General features: G+C 45.7%; 1 protein-coding gene across 2 annotated transcripts in view; it reads left to right on the plus strand.

Moving 5' to 3' along the window:
• Window positions 1–17,668, plus strand: part of RAB6A (RAB6A, member RAS oncogene family) — a 99,340-nt gene extending 81,672 nt beyond the window's left edge. For both annotated transcript variants that reach the window (XM_073334607.1, XM_073334597.1), the window contains exons 7-8: window positions 7,342–7,408; window positions 14,588–17,668. In XM_073334607.1, the coding sequence (XP_073190708.1) occupies window positions 7,342–7,408; window positions 14,588–14,652 (132 nt within the window). In that variant the 3' untranslated portion in view covers window positions 14,653–17,668. The remainder of the gene's footprint in view (window positions 1–7,341; window positions 7,409–14,587) is intronic.
• Window positions 17,669–26,020: the final 8,352 nt, after the last annotated feature.

Consider the following 26,020-nt stretch of genomic DNA (forward strand, 5'->3'; position numbering starts at 1 on the left):
ACAGACCCCTTTCTCTCAGGTCTAGTACCTGAGTTCTCACCTGGGACAGAGATGACCCTTCCCTTGTCATGTTGCTGAATGGACAGTGAGGGAGAGGAGGGTTGAGTATGCAAAGAGTTGAGAGCCTGTGATTTAGAGAGAGGTCCATTTAATATTCCAGGCCTGATTTCCTTACGATATTCGATGCTGTTAGAATCCCAGCTCAGTTGGATCAATTAACTGACACAGGAAGTGAGTTGAAACTATCACACCAAAGGGGTGGAGTATCTTGACTCTATGGAACAGGCTTCTCTCCTGCCTGAAGTCACTGGAGGAGGAGCGACCCTTCAGTCAGGTGTGGCAGAATGAGATGTGAAAACTGCATGGGAAGAGATTCTCCTTGTGCCTGTTGCTCTTTCATGCCCCTGTGTTTCACCCCCCTGCCTTTGAAAGGTGCCAAGTGTATGCGGCTGTCTGTGAAGTGCCGAAGTCTGTGAGATAAAATACAGTGACTGCTGATGTGGGTATGGAAGCTATAGTGAAGGAATAAGTCTGTGTACAAGGCTGCTTTCTAGCCATCTACTTTCCCTAATTGGATTTATTCGCACATGCTCTGGCTGATAAGCACATGGTTCATAAAAGAGAGAGTAGATTTTCTTAGCTGCCAAATTCCCTTTTTTTAGTCCAATAATGTTTTGTTAAAAATGTAGCATAAGGCATAATTTTTGTGCCTTGCCAGACTGTAGAGAAGGGATTGCTGCATTAAACTTATCCTGGCTGTCAACAGCTGGCTTTAAATGCCATAATCTAATCAGTTCCCATTAGATTCATTTTTTTAAAATGTTAATTTTTGACTGAATTTCTGACTTTGACTTTAAGCTGGTGAGTATTGCTAGCCTGGCGGGGGGGAGGACTCCTATTCCGCACATCAGTAACACCTTCCTTCCAGGGGTCTCAAAGCACTTTAAACAAATCAGCAGAGTACGCTGTGAAAGGGGGATTCTCCTAAAAATTGAGGCACAGAAAGGTTACGTGATTTGCCCAGTATCATGCAAGAAGTCTGACAGAGCTGAGAATAGCAGCTGTTTTGTGGTGTTGTCTATAGAGCCTATTGTGGTAGGGCCAGATTTTCTAAAGAGCGCCACACCCACAGTCGGGGTCAGACTTTCAGACCGGTTCAGCTCCTATTTAAGGACTGGAATAAGTGGATAGATTTTCAAGATTACAGCATGTTGGGTGCTGAGCTCTTGAAAATCAGGCCCGTAGGTGTCTCGCCTGCAGCCCCTTAGCTCCTTGTTCTGTGCTCTTCTTACAAATACCCTTCATCCTCCCATCCTTTTTGTCTCACATCTGTTTAATTCTCCTGAAAATAGCAGGTGACCTTGTACCTGGTTCTGTCGCGCAGTCCCTAGCAAAACTAAATGGAGTTCTAGGATACCTTAGCTTATAAATGTTCGCGTGTCCCTCTAGGCCGGGGTTTACCTGGACTGTGGGCTCCTCCTCGGAGTTCCAGTGTCTCCCTTCATCTTTCTCATCACTTGCCTTTACAATTTCATCTTAAAACCACTGCTGCCTGCTGAAGTACAATGTTGCTGCTCCTCGTCCCTTTCTTTACCCCTAGTTTGCATGGGGGGAGCTCCCAGTGGCTTGTTTTGTCTCCTTCTTGGCTCTTTCCCAGCACTTGGATATTTAAAGGTTCGGGGGGGGGGGCAGAGAGAGGATGGTTGCCCAGTGGCTAGGGTGCTAACCTGCGACTTGGGGAAACCCAGGTTCAATTCCCAGTTTTGCCACAGACGTCTCCTGTGCCTGGGGAAGTCACTTTGGTGTTGTGCTTCAGATCCCCATTGCACAGATAGAGAAAATAGCAGTCCCCCACCTCCCAGGGTACTTAGAGAGTGAAGTACTTGTGCTACAGTAACGAGGTCTATAGTACAAGTACTCAAAATACATAGCTGGGAGATGGGATTGATGATGACTTTGAGTTTCCCTTTTTGGTAGTATGTACTTTGGCCGAGATGGTGAAATAGCCATAGGAGGGTACTTGAGTTTTTTTCACTTTGAGCGTCTCGTCCATTCTGTGAGCATCCTAACATTTTTCGACTGCTGCTGTGCATCTAGCAGAATTATTGAGCTGTCCAGAACCAGCAAATCTGCTTGAGTAGTTCAAATTATTTTTCTAATGTGCATTAACTTGCATTTGTCCACAGTGAATTTCATCTGCCATTGTGCAACCCATTTGGCTAGCTTGAAGGCCCTCTGGAGTTACTCAGGTTAGATGAACCTAAATCACCAGTCACTCACTTGTCTGTGAACCTTGTCAACTTGGTAGTTCCCCCTTCCTCTCCTCCCCTTTTCTCCAGATCATTTAAGAATGCACTAACCTTACTATGGATCCTTGAAGCATCCAGCTTTTTGCCTTGTTGAAAATAAACATTGTATTCCTTGTTTTCCCTCTTAGCCAGTTTCTCTTGCTTGGCAGAATTTTATCCCTCTCCTCTTGGCCCCTTAAGTTGTTTTAACAACTTCTTGCAGGATTGAAAGTCTGAATTATATCAGTCAGTTCTCTCTCTGCTTTTATTGACATCCTCGAATAATTCAAATAGATTTTCTGCCCCAGAAGCCATGCTGGGCTGCCCCATGCCCACGCTTGTCTTGGAGATTTGGAATTCTATTTTTAAGGTTCAGTGGTGTAAATCCCAGAGTCCACCCCTACTGACTTTCCTAAAGAGAAGAACAATGCTCATGTGGCAGAGTAGCCACCTGTGACCCAGAGGAACCGAGAGGAGCTAGGTCTGTTTGTATATGGGATTTGGTTGCATATACTTGATGTGGAGTAATAAGGCTTAGTTCACTTGTGAGTTACTTGGGCTTTGCGTACAATATAAAAGCCTTATTTTGAGAGCTCAGGGGAGAGGCATTTCCACAGCATAGATCATGAAGCCAGATGAGGCTTTTCTTTGGGACTGTCAGGAAGATGTGAGAGCGGAACTAGGCCAGGTGGAAAAAACCTAGAGAGCCGACTCTGAGAATCTGGATTAAATCTGCCGGAAGTGAAGGGTAAAGTAAAGCATCCTTGAAGTTTTAAAGGAATAGTTCTATTTTTTGTGTAATTTAGTGCATGTCTTTCACAAATGAAATGCTTCCGCATGGGATGGGTAACTGCCCAACTTACCTCCAGATCAGTTTGCCACCCTCCAGTATGGTCTCAAGTATCAGGGGTAGCCATGTTAGTCTGTATCCACAAAAACAACAAGGAGTCCGGTGGCACCTTCAAGACGAACAGATTTATTTTTACCCACGAAAGCTTATGCCCAAATAAATCTGTTCGTCTTGAAGGTGCCACCAGACTCCTCGTTGCCAGTTTAATGGTTGCTAGTATATATTTTTGGTTGGCCGCTCAGGCCCTTCATTCTTAAATTCCTTCTGCACTCTTGGCTTGATATTGTTGGTCCTGGTGACTTTCTGTTCTTTAATTATTTTGTGCCAGCACCTTCTCTCTTGACACCTCCATCTGACTCTCACCTTCTCTGTGTCGTTCCAGGGCTGAGAATGATGAGAACATCCTGTTGAACAGAAGTTATCACTAGGCTACATTGCCCTGCAGCTCAGTTTATTATTATTTATACAGCCATCATAAATGTTCATGGTGCTTTTAAAGGCAATTTCCCTGCCCTGAAGATCTTGCCATCTGTGTTCAGTTTTTCTTGTGCAAAATTTTTAGAGGCGACTACGCTTTCAGCTCCTAAAAAACACATTAACTGTGTCTGAGACAGACCTGCAGGACTTCTTTCAGCAGAGATCTGGCCCTGCAGAGGCCCCAAGACCTGAGAGAGAGCCAGCTACTAAGGATTATTTTACAGGGGTGGGAAGGCTACCACCTCCCCTGACAATGGGATGATCCCGATGAGAAACTTGTGGGCCTTTTGAGCTGAGTTTGCTGTCAGTTTGTATTGCAGTGTGGTGATGAAACAATCCTGCCCCAGAAAAGGTTAGATTATTTTATGGGACTGCTCTACATCCAGAGGCCAGTTATAAAGGTGGCAGCCGTGAAGTGAGACTTGTATTCCTTGCTGGAGGGAGACATTCATTATAGGACTCAACTGAAAAAGCACATTGGTGCCTTAAATGTAAAATCTGACCAGCTTGGTAGTGAATGCTTGGAGAACAAATGAAATGCTAGGCAGGAAAGGATGAGTTGGTAAAGAGGGAATTCAGACACTGCCAATAATGTGTGACCATGTTTGGCTTATCCCAAAGTCACTACCGAAAGAGAATTTCAGTTCTGGAAGAGCAATAAGCACCAATATAATACTACTAGACTCTTAGGACTGGCAGAGGAAGACGAGATGGGATCTTAAGTAGCTTCTTGGATCACTGGCTGTAAAGATTTTGCCTCTTAAGGAGGATGATCAATTTTACACTGAGAGAGCTGACCAAATCCTTCTTAAATATGAATAAAAGTAATGGGGTTGGCAGGACTGTCTGCAAATTATTTGATCATAATGGCCATGAAAATCCTGCTGATCATAGGGGAAAGGAGACTTTCTCTCTCCCCAGCTTCCTCCTGTGACCCAGGCAAAATGCCAGTGTCTTTCTAGTTTAAAAAACGGCCTCCTGAAAAATGCGTTGGAGGCTGTGCTGCTTTTCCTGGCAGCTATGTATGAAGTGTGCTGGCAGGACTCTCTTTTGGGAAGCGGAGGTAGGGGAATGGATGTGAGACGAGAGTGAGAAATTGACCATCTGATAGGACGTCTTGATGCCAGAACTCAAGCTGGCCAGATACTTAAAGTCTAGTTCCACTCTCTATTATCATGACAAATTGGTTTAATTATTTCCTGATCAGCAAATCCTTCCATCCTTTCACACTTAAGAACAACAGGCATTTATCCTATAGGCTTCCTTGCCGTCCTGCCTCCCATCCGCCGCTGATGGACAGTATTGTTAAGCATCTGAAAAGCCGGTGTGCTTTGTCGGTATTTCTTGTCAGTGGCTGCTCTTGAGTGCTTTACTGTAGCTGGTGTACGAGAATTCAGGTAACCCTTTCAGAGCTGTGACTGTCTGGATGGTTCAGGGGAATTGTGGGAGGACATGGAGACCAGCACCAGGATACAAAAGTTTTGTACTTCTAGGTCATTGGTTCAAATCCATCCCAGACTGGTGCTTCAGCCATCAGAGTCTGACTGGATCTGCATGAAATAAGTTTGTTCTGTTCAGTTTATGTCCTAGTGAACATTGTGCATCTGGTTTTGTTGGCTAAGGACTGAATGGACATAAAGAATGGAGATGTTTGAGATGGTCCCTTCTTAGCAGAAGCGCAATGTGCTTTAGGTGGCACATGATCAGGATTCATTACTGAATCTGATCATTAACTTCCCCGGCTTAGGCTGCGTACTTAAGGGGAGTGCAACATGAATGCTGATCCCTCAAGAACAGAGTTGAGATGTTAAGTGCTGTGGGGGAAACTTGCTTTACTAATGCCTCTCTCATACCTCTTGTTAGTTTGGCATCACACCTTATAGCAGCCTGCCACCGAATCAGTAATGAATAGTAATGACAAACAGACATAGGGCAGACTCCAAACGCAGTGTGTAGCCCTGCCCTGGGAAGATCATGCCTACATGTGACGGAGCTGAGGGGCTAGTCTTTTTTATTCCAGTAACACTTGCATAGCTGGTCATGCCAACAAAGTCTTACTGGATTTCATTTCAGCATTGTTTACAGGCGGTAAATTCGTAGTATGAACAGATTCACCCTGGATGTCTCTCGAAGTAGTTCTCTAAGTTCTTCAGTTTCCTGTGGAAGCTAGGTTATTGGAGTAGATGGAGGAAAGTTTGGTGTTATCCAAGGAGATCGGTGAAAGAATAATGGGATGCCTTCAGAGGGACACTGCTATAAGGCTGACGCAATGACTGTGGGGTTCAGACACTTGGTGTCGGTTTCTGTAGCAAGCATTGTGTCTGCAGGTTATAGTCATGTATGCGCTCAGCCAACTGACTGCAAAACTCCAAAGCACCTGGAATCTTCCAGTCCAGTGCCCATGGTGCTTCTCAACACACAGGCATGTAGTACTTGGTAAGCTCGCTGTTAACCTTGTGGAAGTTTAACTGACTTGGTGTGTCAGTTTCACTCTTGTGTCTACTGCTGGGCATGTGCTGTGTACACTAGCATAGATCCAATCCTCTGCTCTTGCTGGGGATATTCTGCAGGGGCTACAGAAAGAAAAGACAGGTAATCTCGTGCATCTCCTCATCTCACACCCCAGAGGATCATACCTGAGTCTGTACGTAATTCCCAGAGGCACTGGGAAACACAGAATGGCACTGTGGAGGGCTGTGCCATTCTCATCTGCTTGATGTGGCTGGTTCTCACAGTGACTCTGGAGAACACAGTTCAGCAAAGGCGCAATCCTTCACTACATGATTCTCCTGCAGGAAAATTCCAGAATTCCACAGCGTGAGGAAAACATTTCCTGTGTCACACATGAACTCTGATGTATAAGGTTCGGAAATACGTTATTGACAGAGAAATAGTGAATGGGATTGGTGGCATAGGCCCCTAGTGGCAAACAGTTGCAGGTGGTTGTCTGTCCAGAGGGCTGGGGAAACACCATCTGGCAGACGCCACACAAAGCTGAGCTCCACATTACAGGAAAGATATTGGCTAATTGTAGAAGGCACAGAAGAGGGGAAAAGGTAGGTTTCAGTGTCGTCCCTCACTTTAAAACACCGCGTAGCTGGACATACCTGTCTAACCACATTTTCATTGGTATGAATTAGAGGCAAAAAGTACACGTAAGTGGAAAGGACAAACGAGCATCTGACAAAGAAAGTATGGCAAGAACCAGAATCACCGTACACTTGAGGCATACGTTCTCATGTAGAACTTGGCATTTGTCTAGTGCATGGTATGTTTCTCTGAATGTGTAACCATTAACTAACACGTAGCTTTCCATGGAGTTGGGAGGCTCTGAATTCTCACGTTACACATGGACAAACTGTCCGAAGTGAAGTGATTTGCCTACGGTCATTCTGCAAATCGGTGCCATAACCAAGATTGGAACTCTGGGGTTCCTGTCTCTCACACTGAGTTCTTTGTTTCCAAAGCCATTCATGGGTAGTTTAACTGTTACTACATAGCCAGTGAGTCCAACTAATTTAACTTCCAGTGTTAACGAGGATGTGCACTTCTCGGAGTCCCAGATCCAAAGGTTACTGTGGGTGTTGGTCTCCTAGGGTAGCCAGTGCAGATTTTGAGATGGTAGACAAGCAGGTATGAAGTCATTCTGTTTTGTCTGGCAAAATTGGAATACATTGTCACAAATGTTACTACGCATTTAATCAGTTTTATCTTTCTCTTTTTCAGCTTTTCCGACGTGTGGCAGCTGCCTTGCCTGGAATGGAGAGCACACAGGACAAAAGCAGAGAAGACAGTATCCTTTGTCTTCGAGCCATGATTCTGTGGATGTACAGCTAGGGGCTTTCATGCATGGGGACATGCAGTCCCTGAGTAACAGACACAGGATGTGGGAAGGGAGAGGTATAAATATAAAACCTGCCCTGGTGGCCATCTGCCTAGCTGTTAGTTGGCTAATTGCTTAGGCATCATAGAAGCATGTGTTGAGGAAAGGGTATGATCCTTACAGACTAGTTCAGCGAGGGTGTTCTGGGCTGTAGAAGCAGCGTGGAGATGTGGAATAAGCTGTAAAGAAGCTGAGGGAGGTGTTGAGTCTGGGATCACTGGTGGAGTAGAGCGGTGAGGGTTATGCAGTGACGTGAATGGATAGGTGTAGGGATGGTCAGCTGGGAAGTGCCTTGGAAGTGGGACAAGAGGCCTGAATTTAATGTGGTGGAAAAGGGAATTAAAAGGAGGGTGACATGGTCAGATCACCAGGCAAGGGAATTCTTAGCCCAGCATTTTGAACAGGTTGGATGTCAAGGAGGCTACAGAGGAGGAGTTTGCAGTAGTCAAGAGAGAGCCCCGAAGAGTTTGTGGTCTGGACAGAGAAGGCTGGATCTGAGATGTTTTATAGAGCAGAGGTTCTTAACCAAGGATCCAGGGGCCCCTGGGAGGCTGTGATCAGGTTTCAGGGATGCCGCCAAGCAGGGACAGTGTTAGACTTGATGGGGCTCAGGGCAGAAAGCCGAAGCCCCACCACGTGGGACTGAAGCCTGGGGCCCTGAGTCCTGCCACCCGGGGCTGAAGCCGAAGCCTCCTCAATGTAGCTTCATGAGGCCCCATGTGGCATGGGGCCACAGGCAAATGCCCTGCTTGCTACCCCCTAATGCCACCCTTGGCTTTTATATGCAGAAAATCAGTTGTTGTGGCACAGGTGGGCCGGGGAGTTTTTATAGCATGCGGGGGGGGGGGGGCCTCAGAAAAGAAAGGTTGAGAACCCCTGGTCTAGAGGATAAAGCTGCAAGTCTTGGGTGCCAAACTGACAGGCCCAAATAACAGGAGATCAATGCATTGTCAGTGGTTAACGAATGAGGAGGGCTGAGGGGGAAAGACAGCTGAATGGAGGCAGGTCAGGAGTGTAAAGGTAGGTTTCCGAGTAGCCTACAACAAAGATCACTCATTGTCAAGAGAAATGGCTAGGGGTGCCCTGACAGGAGCTGCTTGGAGAGAAGGGGATTTCCCCAAGAGGTGCTTTGCTCAGAGGTGGTAGATCTAGGTGATAGTCACAAAAGCTAAGGCAGGACAAGACCTTGAGAAGTTGGGTGCAATCAGTAATCTCCATACCACCTACAACCCTTCAGTTGCAATCAGTCTGACCTCTTCCTCCCCCATCATCTCTGCTTCTCTTGACACTGCAACGAAGAAGGGAAATGGCGCAGTCATTGGAGACGGGTCTTTTTTTTTTTTTGAGTATGGGGGACATGCGCATGCTTATCTCAAGGGGATGATGCCAAAGGAGAGAGCAGGTGTTGAGAAAGAGAGGGCATTAGAAAGAGAGTGGAAGTGGATGGATTTTTTTGTGGGTGGTGCTGAAGGAGTTGGAGGGTGAGAGGTGAGAATCAGCATGGATGATAAGGAGGTAAGAGTGGAGAAGGAGGAGAGGAAATCACAGCAGATCTTGATCTTATTTGAAAAAGCAGGTAGAGGATAGAGGGGAGGTTTTAGGGGATAATCTGTTTCAAATAAGTAGCTGGCATTATGAGCCTATGAGTTAGTGAAGGTGGAGCTCTATAGTACTGTTTGGCAAGGAATGAGGCAGGAACTGTAAGAGAGCACACTTGGAGTAGAGGAAGTGATTGTGTCAGATGTAAACTAAAGACCTTTTAAGCATCACATTTGTTGCAGAGTTAAAAACCATGATTTTAGCAGCTGTAGGTTGCAGCTGCTAAATCCTGGGCTTTCTGTGTGATATGTACTTGATTAATCAAGGACCCTTTCTCAGCAGCATACAGCTGACAGGCTAATCAGTGCCAATTTTATTAATGAGAAGGACAGTGTTAGATTCATAGATATTTAGGTCAGAATTGACCATTATGATCATCTAATCTGACATGCTGCACAACGCAGGCCACAGAATTTCACCCACCACTCCTGCAAAAAACCTCACACCTATATCTGTGCTATTGAAGTCCTCAAATTGTAGTTTAAAGACTTCAAGGAGCAGAGAATCCTCCAGCAAGTGACCTGTGCCCCATGCTACAGAGGAAAGCGAAAAACCTCCAGGGCCTCTTCCAATCTGCCCTGGAGGAAAATTCCTTCCCGACCCCAAATATGGCAATCAGCTAAACCCTGAGCCTATGGGCAAGATTCATCAACCAGATACTACAGAAAATGCTTTCCTGGGTAACTCGGATCCCACCCCATCTAATATCCCATCACAGGCCATTGGGCCTATTTACCATGAATATTTAATTACCAAAACCATGTTATCCCATCATACCATCTCCTCCATAAACTTTTTAAGATTAAACTCGATGCCAGATGGATCTTTTGCCCCCACCTCTTCCCTTGGAAGGCTATTCCAAAACGTCACTCCTCTAAAGGTTAGAAACCTTTGTCTAATTTCTAGTCTAAATTTCCTGGTGGCCAGTTTATATCCATTTGTTCTTGTGTCCACATTGGTACTGAGCTTAAATAATTCCTCTCCCTCTCCGGTATTTATCCCTCTGATATATTTATAGAGAGCAATCATATCTCCCCTCAACCTTCTTTTAGTTAGGCTAAACAAGCCAAGCTCTTTGAGTCTCCTTTCATAAGACAAGTTTTCCATTCCTCGAATCATCCTAGTAGCCCTTCTCTGTACCTGTTCCAGTTTGAATTCATCCTTCTTAAACATGGGAGACCAGAACTGCACACAGTATTCCGGGTGAGGTCTCACCAGTGCCTTGTATAACGGTACTAAAACCTCCTTATCCCTACTGGAAATACCTCTCCTGATGCATCCCAAGACCGCATTAGCTTTTTTCACGGCCATATCATATTGGCGGCTCCTAGTCATCCTATGATCAACCAATACTCCAAGGTCCTTTTCCTCCTCCGTTACTTCTAATTGATGCGTCCCCAGCTTATAACTAAAATTCTTGTTCTTAATCCCTAAATGCATAACCTTACACTTCTCACTATTAAATTTCATCCTATTACTATTAGTCCAGTTTACAAGGTCATCCAGATCCTCCTGTAGGAGGATATCCCTGTCCTTCTCTAAATTGGCAATACCTCCCAGCTTTGTATCATCCGCAGACTTTATTAGCACACTCCCACTTTTTGTGCCAAGGTCAGTAATAAAAAGATTAAATAAGATTGGTCCCAAAACCGATCCTTGAGGAACTCCACTGGTAACCTCCCTCCAGCCTGACAGTTCACCTTTCAGTAGGACCCATTGTAGTCTCCCCTTTAACCAATTCCTTATCCACCTTTCAATTTTCCTATTGATCCCCATCTTATCCAATTTAACTAATAATTCCCCATGTGGCACGGTATCAAATGCCTTACTAAAATCTAGGTAAATTAGATCCACTGCGTTTCCTTTGTCTAAAAAATCTGTTACTTTCTCAAAGGAGATGATCAGGTTGGTTTGGCACGATCTACCTTTTGTAAAACCATGTTGTATTTTGTCCCATTTACCATTGACTTCAATGTCCTTAACTACCTTCTCCTTAAATTTTTTCCAAGACCTTGCATACTACAGATGTCAAACTAACAGGCCTATAATTACCCGGATCACTTTTTTTCCCTTTCTTAAAAATAGGAACTATGTTAGCAATTCTCCAATCATACGGTACAACCCCTGAGTTTACAGATTCGTTAAAAATTCTTGCTAATGGGCTTGCAATTTCATGTGCCAATTCCTTTAATATTCTTGGATGAAGATTATCTGGGCCCCCCGATTTAGTCCCAATAAGCTGTTTGAGTTTCGCTTCTACCTCAAATATGGTAATGTCTACCTCCATAGCCTCATTCCCATTTGTCATGCTACCATTATCCCTAAGATCCTCTTTAGTCTTATTAAAGACTGAGGCAAAGTATTTGTTTAGATATTGGGCCATGCCTAGATTATCCTTGACCTCCACTCCATCCTCAGTTTTTAGCGGTCCCACTTCTTCTTTCTTTGTTTTCTTCTTATTTATATGACTGTAGAACCTTTTACTATTGGTTTTAATTCCCTTTACAAGGTCCAACTCTACTTGACTTTTAGCCTGTCTCACTTTATCCCTACATGTTCTGACCTCAATAAGGTAGCTTTCCTTGCTGATCCCTCCCTTCTTCCATTCCCTGTAGGCATTCTGCTTTTTCTTAATCACCTCTCTGAGATGCTTGCTCATCCAGCTTGGTCTACAACTCCTGCCTAGGAATTTTTTCCCCTTTCTTGGGATGCAGGATCCTCAGTCCCTGCATGTGGTGACTCCTCCTGCCTCCATCAGGGAGTTATATCCAGTCTCCAAATGGGAGAGCAATAAGGCCACTTCCAGTTGGGCTCTCTGCAGAGTGCAGATAGCAAAACAACTTGTCACTGTGTGTGTCCTGTGCTGTAGAAGCAGGTCAAGACCAGTGGCGAGTTTTGTTTTGTTTTTTTTCCCCTCACTGCCTGTTTACAGAACCATGGGGGTACAAGGAAATTGGGCTAATCATCAGGCTTTCATGCTCCATAACTCATCTGCATGGTGTTGGCAGAGCTGTAGTTTTAAGCATCTTTCTCAAACAGCTTCCTCTTAACTGTGAGAGGATTTAGAGACTCAAAGCTACAAGACAGAACTGTAACAAAGGACTCTTCTGTTCTTTTCTTGCTGACCATCTCCTTCCATCCCTTGGAAAGAAAAGCTTCCTCCCCAAGAATAGATAATTGGTGTTACCAGCCGCAAGAACTGCGTGCCATCCTGAGCGAGCTGGGCAGAGACGGATTTTAGACTTGTGCTAAGCTGACATGAATCAGCGTGACTGGGGTTAGTGTTCAGCGCTCCACCTGTGATCTCTGGGTGCACTGTAATGATGGAGTATCAGGTTTGGGGATCAGAGTACCACAAAGGGAGTCATTTATTAGAGGCTGCGTCAGAGGGGAGCGTTTGAGTGACCATGTGCCATTTTTCACTTTTGGCTGTCCTTGCAAGGGGTAGGTTTTTGGAAAGCAGCACAAGTTGCTCAGTGACACCAGTGAGAGAGCTGGGGGAAAGGATTCATGATTATTTCCCACAAAGGCATTCTCAACGCCTGGGAATGCCGTCCAGAAATGGTGTGGTAGTGTGGGAGGGTCAGTGCTCCTAAATCCCATGATGGGTATGATATGAAAAGGGATTGTCTTTTTCTGATCCAGTCCAGGGCCAATGCCAAAAGTTAACTGAGTCTGTAACATTGCCATGGCACCCTTCTAAACCTGGTACATTGAGAGGCTAAACCTTAAATCTCATCTTATTACCCTCCTCTTCCCCCCACTGCAGTTCTGACACACAATCGCCAATTTCTGGACAGTCACTTGTGAGTGATTGGAATGCCTTCTGTTAGGGGTGTCAGATTCGTTCTGTGGCAAGAGCCAAACCACCATCTCTCACTCCGTGAACCTGGCGTTAAACTTTCACTAGTCCTTTGGGCACTTAAGCCTCCTCACTTTCACTCTTCTTCTCTCCTGCCCCCTCCCTCTCCTGGTACTGGTGCTGTGGGGTGGAGTGACAGTGGTGGGATGGGCACTCTTTTCTGTGAGGCTGGGGATGCTTAGAACAGCAGGAAGCTGGAGGTGGGGGAGCAGAGAAGCATCTGCTCTCCTCACCCCATTGCTATGGGGCTCTGCAGTGGCAGCGAGAGGCTGGGAAGAAGTCTCTTTAAGCTGGGACACAGCAGCCCTTGTAGGCACTCAGGGAGAAGGGGAGTGAGGAGAAGGAGCGCAGATGCTTGTGACCAATCAGGTATGAGTTCTCTTAAGCTCCTCCCACTTTATGGGTCCAGCCCTGTTGAAGTTGAAGTGCAGGAGCTGCAGGTTGAATGCCTTTGAACTGTGGAGGTGGTTGCAAGCTGGAAGAAAGGGTCCTGAAAGTAGGTTCTGCCCCGCAAGCCATGTGTTTGACACCTGGGCTTTATGCCATTAGAAATGTGGGTTCCTGCTTTCAGAGGAGATACGGCTGCAGTGTTAGCTTCAAAATGATGGCTCCTAAAACAGCAGGATAATCAGGACAACTCTTTCTATTTATAATCCAGTCTTCACAATTTGTCAGGCCTAGGAGACAAATACTCTGTACCAGTCGCTGTGTCTTCCCTAGACCCTGACCCACAGAGTGTTGAAAAATTGTCCCAGGGTCCACCATAGCCCTCAGTCCTCTGTAAATGGAAACAATTGTGAGCTTTGGGCCATGGAGGGGGTTGCTGAAGGGTGGGGGGGGGGGGCACGGCTGAGATGAACTGGGCCTTCCTCGCTGCCCTGGAGCTGTGACCAGGGAAGGGGACGTGCAGGAGCTGCTCTCTGTGAGTTGGTGAGAGCAGGGCTGAGGGAGGGAAAAGAGAGCAAGCTTCTCTCTGCTCTTGCTGGGCTCTACTGGCCTGTGCATGTTGCTGCTCCCTCAGTAACCCACTTTTGGATGTCTCCCCCAGCTGAAAGCTGCTGTTCTCTACCACTGGAAAACAAAGACTGGTTATAGTGTTTGTTTCTAGCCCTAGTGGTTTGAGACACTGGACATACAAGCCATTTTCAATTTAGCCGTGGGTTAGAGACTGCCCTAGATCTTCAACCTGTGTACCTTTCATTTCCTGCTGTCGGAATATCTTGGAAACAGGAAGAGGTGATTAGGAGACAGCAGGAAGGGAAAGATCTTACAGGGGTGGGCACTGCATTTCTAAGAGCTTGGCAGGGACACCCCAAGCCTGGCTTGGGCACGCCCTTAGGTAATTAGCACGAATCTCAAATCAGTAAAGGGGGCTAGGAAATCTACCTTGACTTATGAGGCTGGGATTTTCAAGGGTAGTGCCCCATTGAATACCAGTAGGAGTTGGCGCCTAGCTGTGTTAGGCTTCTCTGAAAATGCCAGCCTAAAGCCCCACCTAGAGGCAGTGCAGAGAAATATGGCAGAACGAGGATTGCTGGGTCCTGTATTCAGAGCAAGGTTGGCTTTGGACCCAGCAGGGCCAAGGTGGGGAGTGCTCCAACTTGTTTGCCTTAACTTACTTCTTCCAGTGATTGACATAAAACTGGAAAAGCCTCAAGAGCAGCCGGTCAGTGAAGGAGGTTGTTCCTGCTAATACCATGTTGCTTCTCTTACATTTCTCCAGAACATCACTGCTTCCCCTCCCTTTACTCTTCATTGACTGCGGTGTGAATATTGGCTTGAACCGTCCCCTTTCAGTAATAACGTATTGCAATTCATCGTTGCTGGCTGTCTCGTGGAGATGATCTTAGCTTCACAAGCACACACACAAGAGAATGTCAGTGTCTTCATTATTTATAAGAAAAAAAATAAAGCCAAAATATTCCAGCATATTCCAGTTATAACTTTAAAAAGATAGGTACAATTTCTTAATATTGGTTCCTTTTTTAATGTTATGATATTGCACTTTGAAATGATGGAAATTGAGTAAATTTTGAGTTGGACTTGAAGAGGTATGTGCAGAATAACACTTATATCTTACCCACTTGATTTCGCTATCAAACTGGAAATGACTAGACAGCAGTCAAAAGAAAGGTAGAGTTGGCGTATCCTTTAGGGTTAGATGCTGCCCTTTCAATATAAAATAAACAAAAAAGCTATAATCATCCTCTACGCTGAGATGCTCTGAATCTTTTTTTCAAGTCCCAAACATTTTGGAAACCTGAAACTTTAGCAGGGTTTTGATGCTGAAAAAGGCTACTGAGTCTTAGTCTTCGCAGAGTCAATATGAACAAATTTCCAAGAAAGCAGACCCAGAAATATTACATGTCTTTCTGATATCGATAGATGGCTTTTTTGGGCAGGGACACATGCCAACGAAACACTTTTGCTAGAGACAAGTAAACAGATGTCTTGGATACACAATTAGTTTTAAAAGCATTTTTTTTCTTTTATGTAGAACTCCAATAAAGTAAATTATTACTCGAGAGAGTGGAACGTGACATTTTGGCTATTGGGGAGAAAACCAATTTTTTAAAAAGAGGGAAGTTTTAAACAAAGTTCAGCATCAGCACTAAAAACAATTTGGTCAGTGGATTGGCACGTCCAAATTTAGTAGAAAGACAAAAGAGCATTTGATGGAACAAGTAGAAATGTTACAATAATTTACAGTTAATATGGGTTGGATGGATTGAGGATCAGCTCGTGGGTTTCCTTATCATGGTCCTAAATAAATTGAGGAGGGGGGATATTTACTTGTGAGTCTATAGAAGTAGATTTGAAAGACCCTAGGTGAAAAAGAAGGGAATTTTAATAGGATGGAAAGAAACTTATGATTATGCAGACGTATGCCTTTAATTTTTAGCATTTTTTATGTTGGGTCTTCCAAGTTGGTTTAGTTTTTTCATTAGATCTGTATAGTTTGGTTAAATAGCTAGTAATTTAGTTTTATATTTAACTAAGCCACAGTTAACCATTTTTCTTTTATATTTATTTCTCAGCTTAATTTTTTTTTACTATTTTCAGTATTTTTTGTTTTGCTGAGGAATCTGTGTAGAGCTTTGCCGGTGTTGCAAGATGTAGCTATCCAAGAAACACACAGAAACCAATACACTAGATGCGCACCCTCGTAATCTTTACTAGTCCTTGTGAAATTGCTGTGTCAGTTAATAAACACAATTGTAAATACATTGTTTGCAGGAAGAGTATTGCTGAGTTACAGTGCAGGAAAAAAATGCCTTACAAGCACTACTTAATTGACAAAGTCTAAGGATGGAATTGAAAACACTCAAACTCCTCCCTCCTTCCCTTCTGCCCTTCCCCCACTGAAAATAACCAACCTGGGGGGAATAGTCCCCCTCCCCCACTGCTGTCACCTGGCAATATGCAGAGAAAGTGTGGAATTCTGCATTCTGGAGTTGAATGTCAAATCAATACCTGCCCTGGTTTTCTAATAACTCTGCATACCAATAACTTAACATTAAAGGCAAAAATGAGATGTAAAGTGCTTTTATAATGCAATATTAAAGGCGATTTTTTTTGACGTGGCATGTCTTGAAATAAACAGTGAAATATGACGAAGGATCATATTTTTTATTTCAAAGAAGCTGATGTGGGGAGGAAAACCTGGCTATTTTTCCTGTATTGTAGTCGCCTTTATTGTGCAAAAAACAAAGACCCCATCTTGCTGCTTTTAATATTCAGTTTTCTTTGGCTTGGATTCTTGAAGTAATTTGGGTGGTTCATAGTTTGGATTTCTGTAAACAAATGCAGCATTTTTGCCTCCAGTAAAGTATAAAGAAAACACTAAAACAAGGTGCTTGAACAGCAGCTCTTTGCCCTGCAGTTCTAAGTTTGAAACGTTTGACAAGCCAGGCCCTAGGTAAGTCAGATGGTCACTCAAGCAAGTAATCCTTACTCAGCTGAGTCATCCTGCTTATTTTAATGGGGCTACTTGTGCAAGCTGTGGGCTGCTCATCTGAGTAAGGGTTTGCGAAATCAGCCCATTAGGACTTGTTTTTGCCAGAAAATGAGGGTTAGAACCTGACCTTGAGGAGTTGTCTTGAACATGTTAAACACCCTGTGGTTGCATAAACCAGGACAGCTCGTGCTTTTAACATTTTCAGTTGGTCGTGGTAGATTCCTACTGAAACCAGGGCGTACCTCTGACTAGCAACAACTTGTCCCTGCATCCACTGACTGCAGTCATATATAACATTGTGCTAGGGTCCATGACTCTCAACGCATGTTCCAATACTGCCCCATTTTCTAGTGAAAGGAAGTCCCCTGATAACGTACATGGAAGCAGAATGTTTATTGTATGTACAGTGCTTCCTCATTCCAAGTTGTCTAGCTTTTCTTTGCTCCATTCATGCTGCCAGTTGACCCATAACAACAGGCTTGGTTTTAAATACGGTTTTAAAATGGTAAAAATTTCCACTTTGTTTCTTTTCCCCTCCCCACCCTGGCTTGATGATGTACAGTACATTCTGCAACTGTCCATTACTCACTTTTTGTCTGATGCAAAGTAGCTGAAGAAATTGTAAAAGGGGGGAAAAGGTTCCTTCTCTTCTTCATGTTGGAATGTCACTGGTACCTCAGCTCTGTTTGATAATATAAAACAACAAAAACTCCTTAGCGCTTGAACTAAATAAATACCTGTCTCATTGGAACTCTTTGATGGCTCTTTTCTCTAAGAACGTGGTGGGGGAAGGAAGGAACTCTGATTTATTTACTTAGCAGGAGGCTTGGATCTCTTTTCTCTTGGAACAAGAAAATAGCTCTATCTACCTTCTCCCCCAAAGTAAGCTTAATGTGTCCATGAAATACTCTCCAGTCTAAGATACTGTGCCCTGTTCTGAAAATTTAATTCCACAGAGAGCATCACTTTAATGTCTTGTGGCACAAACTAGAGCAGCCTTTGCAATGTTAGCTCTTGGCTGTAGCAGTCGTTCTTTTTCTCTCCTTCCCGTGCAGCTGGTGACCACCTTGACCTTGGAAGTCAGTAATCTCCTCTTTTCGGTTTTAAAATCCTTGTAAAGAAAAACAGCAGTCCCACAAGCAGGTACATTGGTGGCCAGCCTCTGTGTTGAACCCCGTCCGTTGGCACTGCCTGTCCTCCTGTTCAATTTGTCCTCTAAGATCCCAGAGCTAGAGGGTGGAACTAGTTCGTATGGTGAGGGCATGTGCACAATGGAGAGGAAGCCACGACCGCTGGTGAAGATTCTGCTGGTAGGCTTTGCTTCATCAAGAAGAGAGATGGTGGTTGTTGGAATTGCTAATGAGGTAAAAACAGTCCAATGCTGAAGTGCTGGTATATGTAGCAATGACTGGGAAACGCTAGCCAGGATCATGGAGGGAGAAATACGGGAGAATTCCATAAGCACTTAGGGGCACCAATGTGTGAACCATGCATGGCCTAACATCAACTCATTGACTCAGTGTCCCAAAACACACAATGAAATGTCGTGTCTTATCAACTGGTTCTCCAACAAATGAGCTTTTGGATTTCCTGGTAGTGTTACGAATTATACCTGGTAGGACACGCACACAAATGCTGCGAATTATACCTGATAGGTCACGCACACAAATGCATCAGTAACTTCTATTATCAGGATGGGAGGCCTCACATCAAAGGCCAGGAGATAGGGAGTTAGGGACAGACAAAGAACAGAAACTGGGAGTCAAGGCAGGCTGGAGACAAGGGGGAGGGTTTTCACAGGAATGCAGTATCTAAGGAACGCTCTTCCTGGTGCATGATGTGCTTGCTTTTAGACCGTGGTGGGCCCCACAATGGAGTCACATGTGCTAACTTTTCCTTAACAGTAGCTTTCACGTCCCAGTACACGAGGCAGTGGAACTAGTATCAGTGGATGCCCTCAGGCAATGAGCCATAAGCGCATCTGTTGCCAGGGGATGAGGAAACGCTGAGTGGCACTGTAGACGGGCTCAGACCCGAGAGCTCTAAAAACAGGTGTAATTGGAGGGAGTGGGAGAGCTCTGAAAGCCGCACTCTTGCTGTGCTCGTGCTAGTTAGGGTGCGGTCGCTGTGGGAGGTCCCTTCCAGCCTGAGTTACGTTGACCTGTTCTCTAGGGCTCGGTGATCCCAGCTGTGCAGAGAACGTACGTGAACATATTTCCTGAGGCAGGGTCTGCAGAGGATGTTCATTGCCCTGTTATGTGCCTTCACTGCCCCCAGAAAGAGTGACTTGCTAGTCCTCCTCTTTCTCCTAGGCAGGATGGCCAAAGTCCTATGGCCACCCCATTTCTAATCCAGAAATGTAGCCCCTGGGCTAATGTCCCAGCGAGCAATGAGCTGAGTGGCCAACTCATTGTAACTTTTGCCTTCTGGGACCTGCTGCATCTCCTGTTCGGCTTTCCCTGTGGCTGCAGAGGGAGAAGACCTTGGCTGGGGCCTCTAAACCCCTCTGACTTTCCCCTGCTCTTGCATCGTAGTTCCTGAGCTCAGGCTGGGCTCTGGCTCGGCCTGCTGGCCTCTAGGACAGCTGCATGTGTCTCACAGTGAGGAATTCCTGCCTCCAGCGGGTCCGTGGTCTGGCGTGTGGCAGCTTGGCGGGATGGCCGGCAGTAAAGGCCAGTCACAAGCCCTGAATCTTAGTTTCCGATGGACTGCGACCGTCTAGATGCTCAGGTAGGTCTGTGGTATCCTTGCATAATGGCCTAGGAGCTGGGAAGACGCTCTTGCTTAAAAGATGCTGTGGTAGGTTTGGGGGGACATGGGAGACAGAGGTGTTGCAGCTGAAAGAAGTAGCCAAGATAAAGCTTTCCCCTATTGAGCCCAAGCATGATTGGGAGGGGCTGTGCTTTGTGTGTACAGGGCTTAGCACTCCAGGGCCCTAATCCCTGGTTGTGGCTTGTAGGCACTACTGCAATACAAATATTCAAAGCAGGCTTCCTGCTGTCGTGCTTGAGCCATTACTGTGGGGCAGGGGTGCATTATTTCTGTTTTAAAATGGATAGTTTGGGTCAGAGGGGAGATACCTAGCATAAGCAGTCGTCTTTCTTGGCCACTCACAATGATGCCTAAACAGCTAGTAGATACTACTGGCTTGGGATCTATTTACTGGTAGTTAGGAGCTGAAACTGTTCATATGGTAAAAGGAAAAGGAGTACTAGAGGCACCTTAGAGACTAACCAATTTATTTGAGCATAAGCTTTCATGAGCTACAGCTCACTTCATCGGATGCATGGACGAAAGCTCATGCTCAAATAAATTGGCTAGTCTCTAAGGTGCCACAAGTTCTCCTGTTCTTTTTGCGAATACAGACTAACACGGCTGCTACTCTGAAACCTGTTCATATGGTAGTACATTTTCCACAACAATCATGCCCAGAGGCAGGTATGGCTATTTACCTTCCTCTTGTATGTAACTGAAATGTATTAATAATTGGGAGAAAGTCCAGAGGAGAGCAACAAAAAAGATTACAGGTCTAGGAAAAATGACCTATGAGGAAAGGTTGAAAAAACTGGGTTTGTTTAGTCTGGAGAAGAGAAGCCTGAGGGGGAACAAGTTGTCGAGTACATATAAGATTGTTATAAAGAGGAGGGTGATAAATTGTTCTCTTATCCACTGAGGACAGGACAAGAAGCAATGGGCTTAAAGTGCAGCAAGGGAGGTTTAGGTTGGACATTAGGAAAAACTTCCTAACTGTCAGGGTGGTTAAGCACTGGAATAAATTGCACAGGGAGCTTGTGGAATCTCCATCATTGGAGGTTTTGAAGAACAGGTTAGACAAACCCCTGTCAGGGATGGTCTAGATAATACTTAGTCCTGCCTCAGCACAGGGGCCTGGACTAGATGACCTGTCGAGGTACCTTCCAGTCCTACGTTTCTATGATTCTATTAAATAAAAAGTTGACATCTTATTAATATAACATTAAAGTTACAATGGTAACCACTCAGATGGCAGGAAATGCAAAAGTTCAGGATCCCCCCCAGTAACCTCAAATCTCCCATGTTGCTCGGAGACACTGGAGTTACTAGCAATAGTAAATGTAACCAGGTATGTTACTCTGGACGAGTGACTTTGGGCATGTCTACACTTAAAACACCGCAGCGCTTCAGTGAAGGCCAGAGGTGAAAGTAAGCCAGTCTGGTATGGCTTCCCCAGGTTGGCAATTTAAAGGGCCCAGGGCTACCTGCAGCGGCCAGAGCCCTGGGCCCTTTAAATCGCCTTCCGAGCCCTGCTGCCGGAGCCCTGGTGTAGTGGTGGCAGGGCTCCGACCACTGCGGGGAGCCCTGGGCCCTTTAAATCATGGCTGGAGCCCTGCTGCTGCTACCCTGGGGCTCAGGCAGCCAGGCTCGGGCAGCAATTTAAATAGCCCAGAGCTCCGCTGTGGTAGTGGTGGCTGGAGCCCTGGGCCCTTTAAATCGCCCCTGAGCCCCGGGGCTCCCAGCTGTCTCTGCAGCTGGGAGCTCTGGGTGTGATTTAAAGGCCCTGGGGCTCCCAGCTGGAGCCCCAGGGCCTTTAAATCTTTGAAGTCCCTGCCTCTTCCAGTTGAGGCCACGCCCCCACTCAGGACTCTGGTGTACCGGTAAGTCCTTTAAGTTACTTTCACCCCTGGTGAAGACAGCACTATGCCAATGGGAGAGGTTCTCCTGTCGATGCCTTTAATCCCCCCCACAATGGGGAGAAGCCTCCTGTCAACATAGTGCTGTCTACACTGGGCATTAGGCCAGTATAACTGCATTGCTCAGGGGTGTGGATTTTCTCACCCCTGCGGAGTTACAGCAATGTAAATCGATCATGTAGACCTGGCCTTAATCTCTCTCTAGTACTTATCTGGCCCCTGTCCCTGTAGTATCGAAGGGCCTCACAACCTTTGAGGTAGGAAAGCACTATTATCCCCACTGAACAGATGAGGAACTGCTTCTGTTTCCCATCTGTAAAAGGGGGCACATAATCCTTCTGTCCTTTGTTTTCTTTTTAGGCTATAAGGCTTTCAGGGCAGGGACACTGTGTCTTCTGTTGTGTTTACAGGGATTAGTGCAATGGAACACTGGTCACCACTAGAGCCTCTAGGTGTTATAACATAAATCTAATAACCTACGTCCCCACTGGGCCCACTTTACTCCAAGATGCAGGCACAGCTGTAAGTGGCTGTTGTGACAGTACGGTGACCAGATGTCCCGATTTTATAGGAACAGTCCTGATTTTTGGGTCTTTCTTATATAGGCTCCTGTTACCCCCCCCTCCACCCCCGTCCCGATTTTTCACACTTGCTGTCTGGTCACCCTAGGTAACAGATTCACCAATAGACGGTCAGGCCTCAGTAAATGAAATGTGGGCAAGTTGAAAGCAGTGCGCTCGCATTCAGCTTGTGCTGTACGATAAAACCTGTCCCCAGAGTTAGGGCTTTATTTGATTTAAAATGTTTAAAATAGACAAAACAAGGGGAGAAGGGGGAGTAGCATTCTTGGGGCACTGATTTCCGGGCCAAGGCTTAAGCCTATGCTGATCAGCAGCTGTTAGTAACTGGTGCCTGCTCCATGGTCTGTCTGAAAGGAGCCATTCTTTCTGTGGGTCCTAGTGGACCTGTATCCACACCACAAAACGTTTGGTGTTATCTGCTGGGTGCTCCCCCCATTGACCGCTAACTGCCCTTATCGGTGAGTGGAGCTTCCATCCCTGCACCACTTTGGCAGGCAAATACAATCCCGCGTGGCCCATTTCACCCACACTAAACTCCACAGGGAAACAACTCGGCAGGAGGATGCTGGGTTGAGGCTTGTGTATTTGATCTTAGACGCGTGCCACCTAGTTTAATCCACAGAGCCAGGTGTGTGTACAGTGCTAATGGTCTAACCCCATGGACAACCTGAAGGGATTTTAAAAAGAGAACAGGAGTACTCGTGGCACCTTACTCCTGTTCTTTTTGCGGATATAGACTAACACGGCTGCTGCTCTGAAAGGAATTTTAAGACACATGCAACCTCCCTGCTGCCAACAGTCTCTCCCTTTGGGGACTGGACTCTGGGTTACAGGCCACCCTGCTGCAGCTTGAGCCTGTATCAGGGACGTCGGCTGGGGGAAGGGTTTTGATACGCCATCTTCACAGTGCCACCTGCGGGCTGATGGCTGCCATTGCAGCACTAGAAGTGGCAAATACAAGTACATACTGCCTGGCTAAGACCACAGGAGCCTGGCAGATCAAAGCATCGATTTGAAGTTCAGTGTTAGGCTGGATGGGACACACCTGTCCAGGATGTGAATCATTCAACTCCCTCCTGTGCCATTTTGTTTTAAACCATAGCTTCTGGCCTGTTATTCCACATTAAAAAGAAATCTTCCATGAGAGAGAGTGAGGAACAATTTTTCTTCTCCTTCCCCACATGTTACATGTAGTCTATATGGGGCATTCACTACCCTGGGAGCTCATGCAAGTCAGATCCTGGAGCTGGATTTTAAAAGGGGGCTGGATAATTTTATGATCAAGAGAAACGCTTAAGAGTTGTGCAGGTTAATATATTGGAGAACTCAAATCCCCTACCTTGGCCTGTTGGTCAGAGTCCAGAAGGCTCAGTAAATAAAATTGCAGCAAACTACAAACAAAATATTGCTGTGAATAATTTCACTTTACTCTGAAGCATCAGACAGGAGAGTGGATGTCATGGGCCAGTGGTTGGATCCAATACAGCGAATCCTATGCTGCCTATGTAACAATATTGTGTTGATTCTGACTTTACTCAAGGCAGGAGCCTCTTCCCTCTCATCATTATAAGGGCAAAGTATTTTTGGAATTGCTGGATGCCATTTCAGGTTCCAAACTAGACTCTTCCAGCATTGCCACCTGTTTTCCAGGCTTTGCATATAAATGAAACTAGTTGAAAGCTCTCATTGTCAGCTACCCAGAGAGATGGGCTGGAACAGCAACAGCTGCTGGCATGTGTCAGTCGCTTGATTAAAGTTACCGCTAATTAAAGCACCTAAAGCACTCCATCTATTTTCCTTCTGCATAATCTGTAACGTCAATCAATGCCACAGTGGTGGCAGGGTTTCTCTGGCTCCAGAATATTCAGGTGATAATATGGTATCATTGGAAATAATAAACATTTCTAACGCTAACTGTGGACAGAACTTACAATCGCTTATCTGAGCTAGTGAAGGACGATTGATAGAAATGTAGATTTGATCTTAGGGAGACGAGCTGGGAAAGGTAATATCTTTTATTGGCCCAGCCTCTGTTGTCGAAAGAGATAAGCTTTCGAGCTACAGAATTTTTCCGTGTAAATTCAAAAGCTTGTCTTCCTCACCCATCTTGTCTCTCTAATATCCAAAGTCCAACACAGCTACAACACTGCATTGATTTGATCTTGGCATTTTATAATGGGATGCTGCTGCTTTACGTTCAGATAAATAGTTTTTGATCAGACAGGGTGTGTAAAGTTAGCTCCAGCTGATCTGAATCTTTAGTCATAGAATGTCATAGCCATTTAATTTACAAGGCTGTCTGTACAGAGATGCTCAGTTATCAGTCTGTTGGGCCTTGTTCCTCTCTTGCATGAGATCCTGTTGTATTAATCCTCAGCTCAACTTTGTCTTTTCCCTTTTTGCCCAAGCAATTCGCCAATATTTGGTGCCTTGCTGGGTGGTTTCTGGCAGGAGCAAAAATTGATGATACAAGTCAGGTCTTTTGTTGGGCTGATCCCGTTTGTAAACAAAGAATGGCCAAAGTCCTGTTTCCCTGAACACAGTAGGATCAAACACCGTCGGGCACTTTCATCACTCTCAATTTTCAAGCCTGCTTGTTCCATGAATCATGTGCTTCAAGAAGCTCGCTCTCTGCATCTTCTCTGGGCCACGCTCCCCACTGCTGTGCTGGCTTGCTGCCCTGACACACAACTGCAAGCAATCAACATCCCAGCTCCTGCCTTTGCACTCAGTCCACATGTTTTAGCTTCCATTCACCGCTGGAACTGCCTTAGACAGTGGCTTCTATTATTTCAGCTATCACTAGACAAAGGGGTATTTAATTGCCCCCTCATTTAGCCTAAATGAAGAGAGCTTAATATACCCATTGATTTTTACCAGATCTGTGACTGGTGACCACTATTAACGCTGTGCAGCATAACAGTAGTAAGTGCCAAGGGGCCCCCACTGAGATCTGGGCCATGTTGTGCTAGGATCTGCACAAACCCAGTGTGAGGTGCAGTCCATCTCCCTCTGCCGTCCAAGAATTCAGTCTAAATAGACAAGATAAAGGAAACAGCCATGGAGAGGGGGCTGTCTGGGAGGCTTTATGGTGAAGGTTGTGGACTGGACTTCTAGAGAGCTGAGTTCAGTTCCTGATCTGCCACAGCCCCCTGGGTCTGAGCCTGGGCAAGTTACTTAGCCTTTCTGGGCCTCCATTCTCATCTGTACAATGGGGATAATAGCATGCCACCATGGGAGGGGTGCAGGGAGGAGGTCTGTGTGTTAGTAATTGGGGAAGTGTTCAGCCAGTGCAGTGACTGGGCCCTAAGTACCGGGTGAGGTGGCTTCCTGAGGTCTCAGCAGGTCGGGGGAATGCTGGGAATAGAACCCAGGTCTCCTGAGTCCAGGTGAGGTTCCCGAGCCTTGTGCAATCTTTATACTGAATGAAATGCAACAAGCTGAGGATGCAGCAGCAGGATGCATAATTTACAAGCCTGCAAAAGAGGTAAGTTCTACTCGCACTGCTGACCTGCCCGTGTCACAGCCCTCAGACACAGAAAGATACTATGCTACAGCAACCCTCCACAGACAAGGGAAAGACCATTATCCCCATTTTACAGATAGTCTCTTTGGCCCTCAGCTCCACAAGCGACTTCCTCAAGCTCACACAGGGAGTCTGTGGCAGAGTGGAGCACTGAACCCACGACTCCTGAGTCCCAGGCCAGTGCCTTAATGGCACAGCCATCCTTCCTGCCTGTGTCATGCTCCAGTTCCCAGTCACTGGATCTTCACCTCACCCAAACCCCAACTGACACTGATGGGAGGCTGTGGGGGAAGTCCCAGCAGAGGGGCTGAGCCACAAAGTCTTAA

This window comes from Lepidochelys kempii, chromosome 1 (genome assembly GCF_965140265.1).
Source record: "Lepidochelys kempii isolate rLepKem1 chromosome 1, rLepKem1.hap2, whole genome shotgun sequence".
In the NCBI taxonomy this organism is placed as follows: Eukaryota; Metazoa; Chordata; order Testudines; family Cheloniidae; genus Lepidochelys; species Lepidochelys kempii.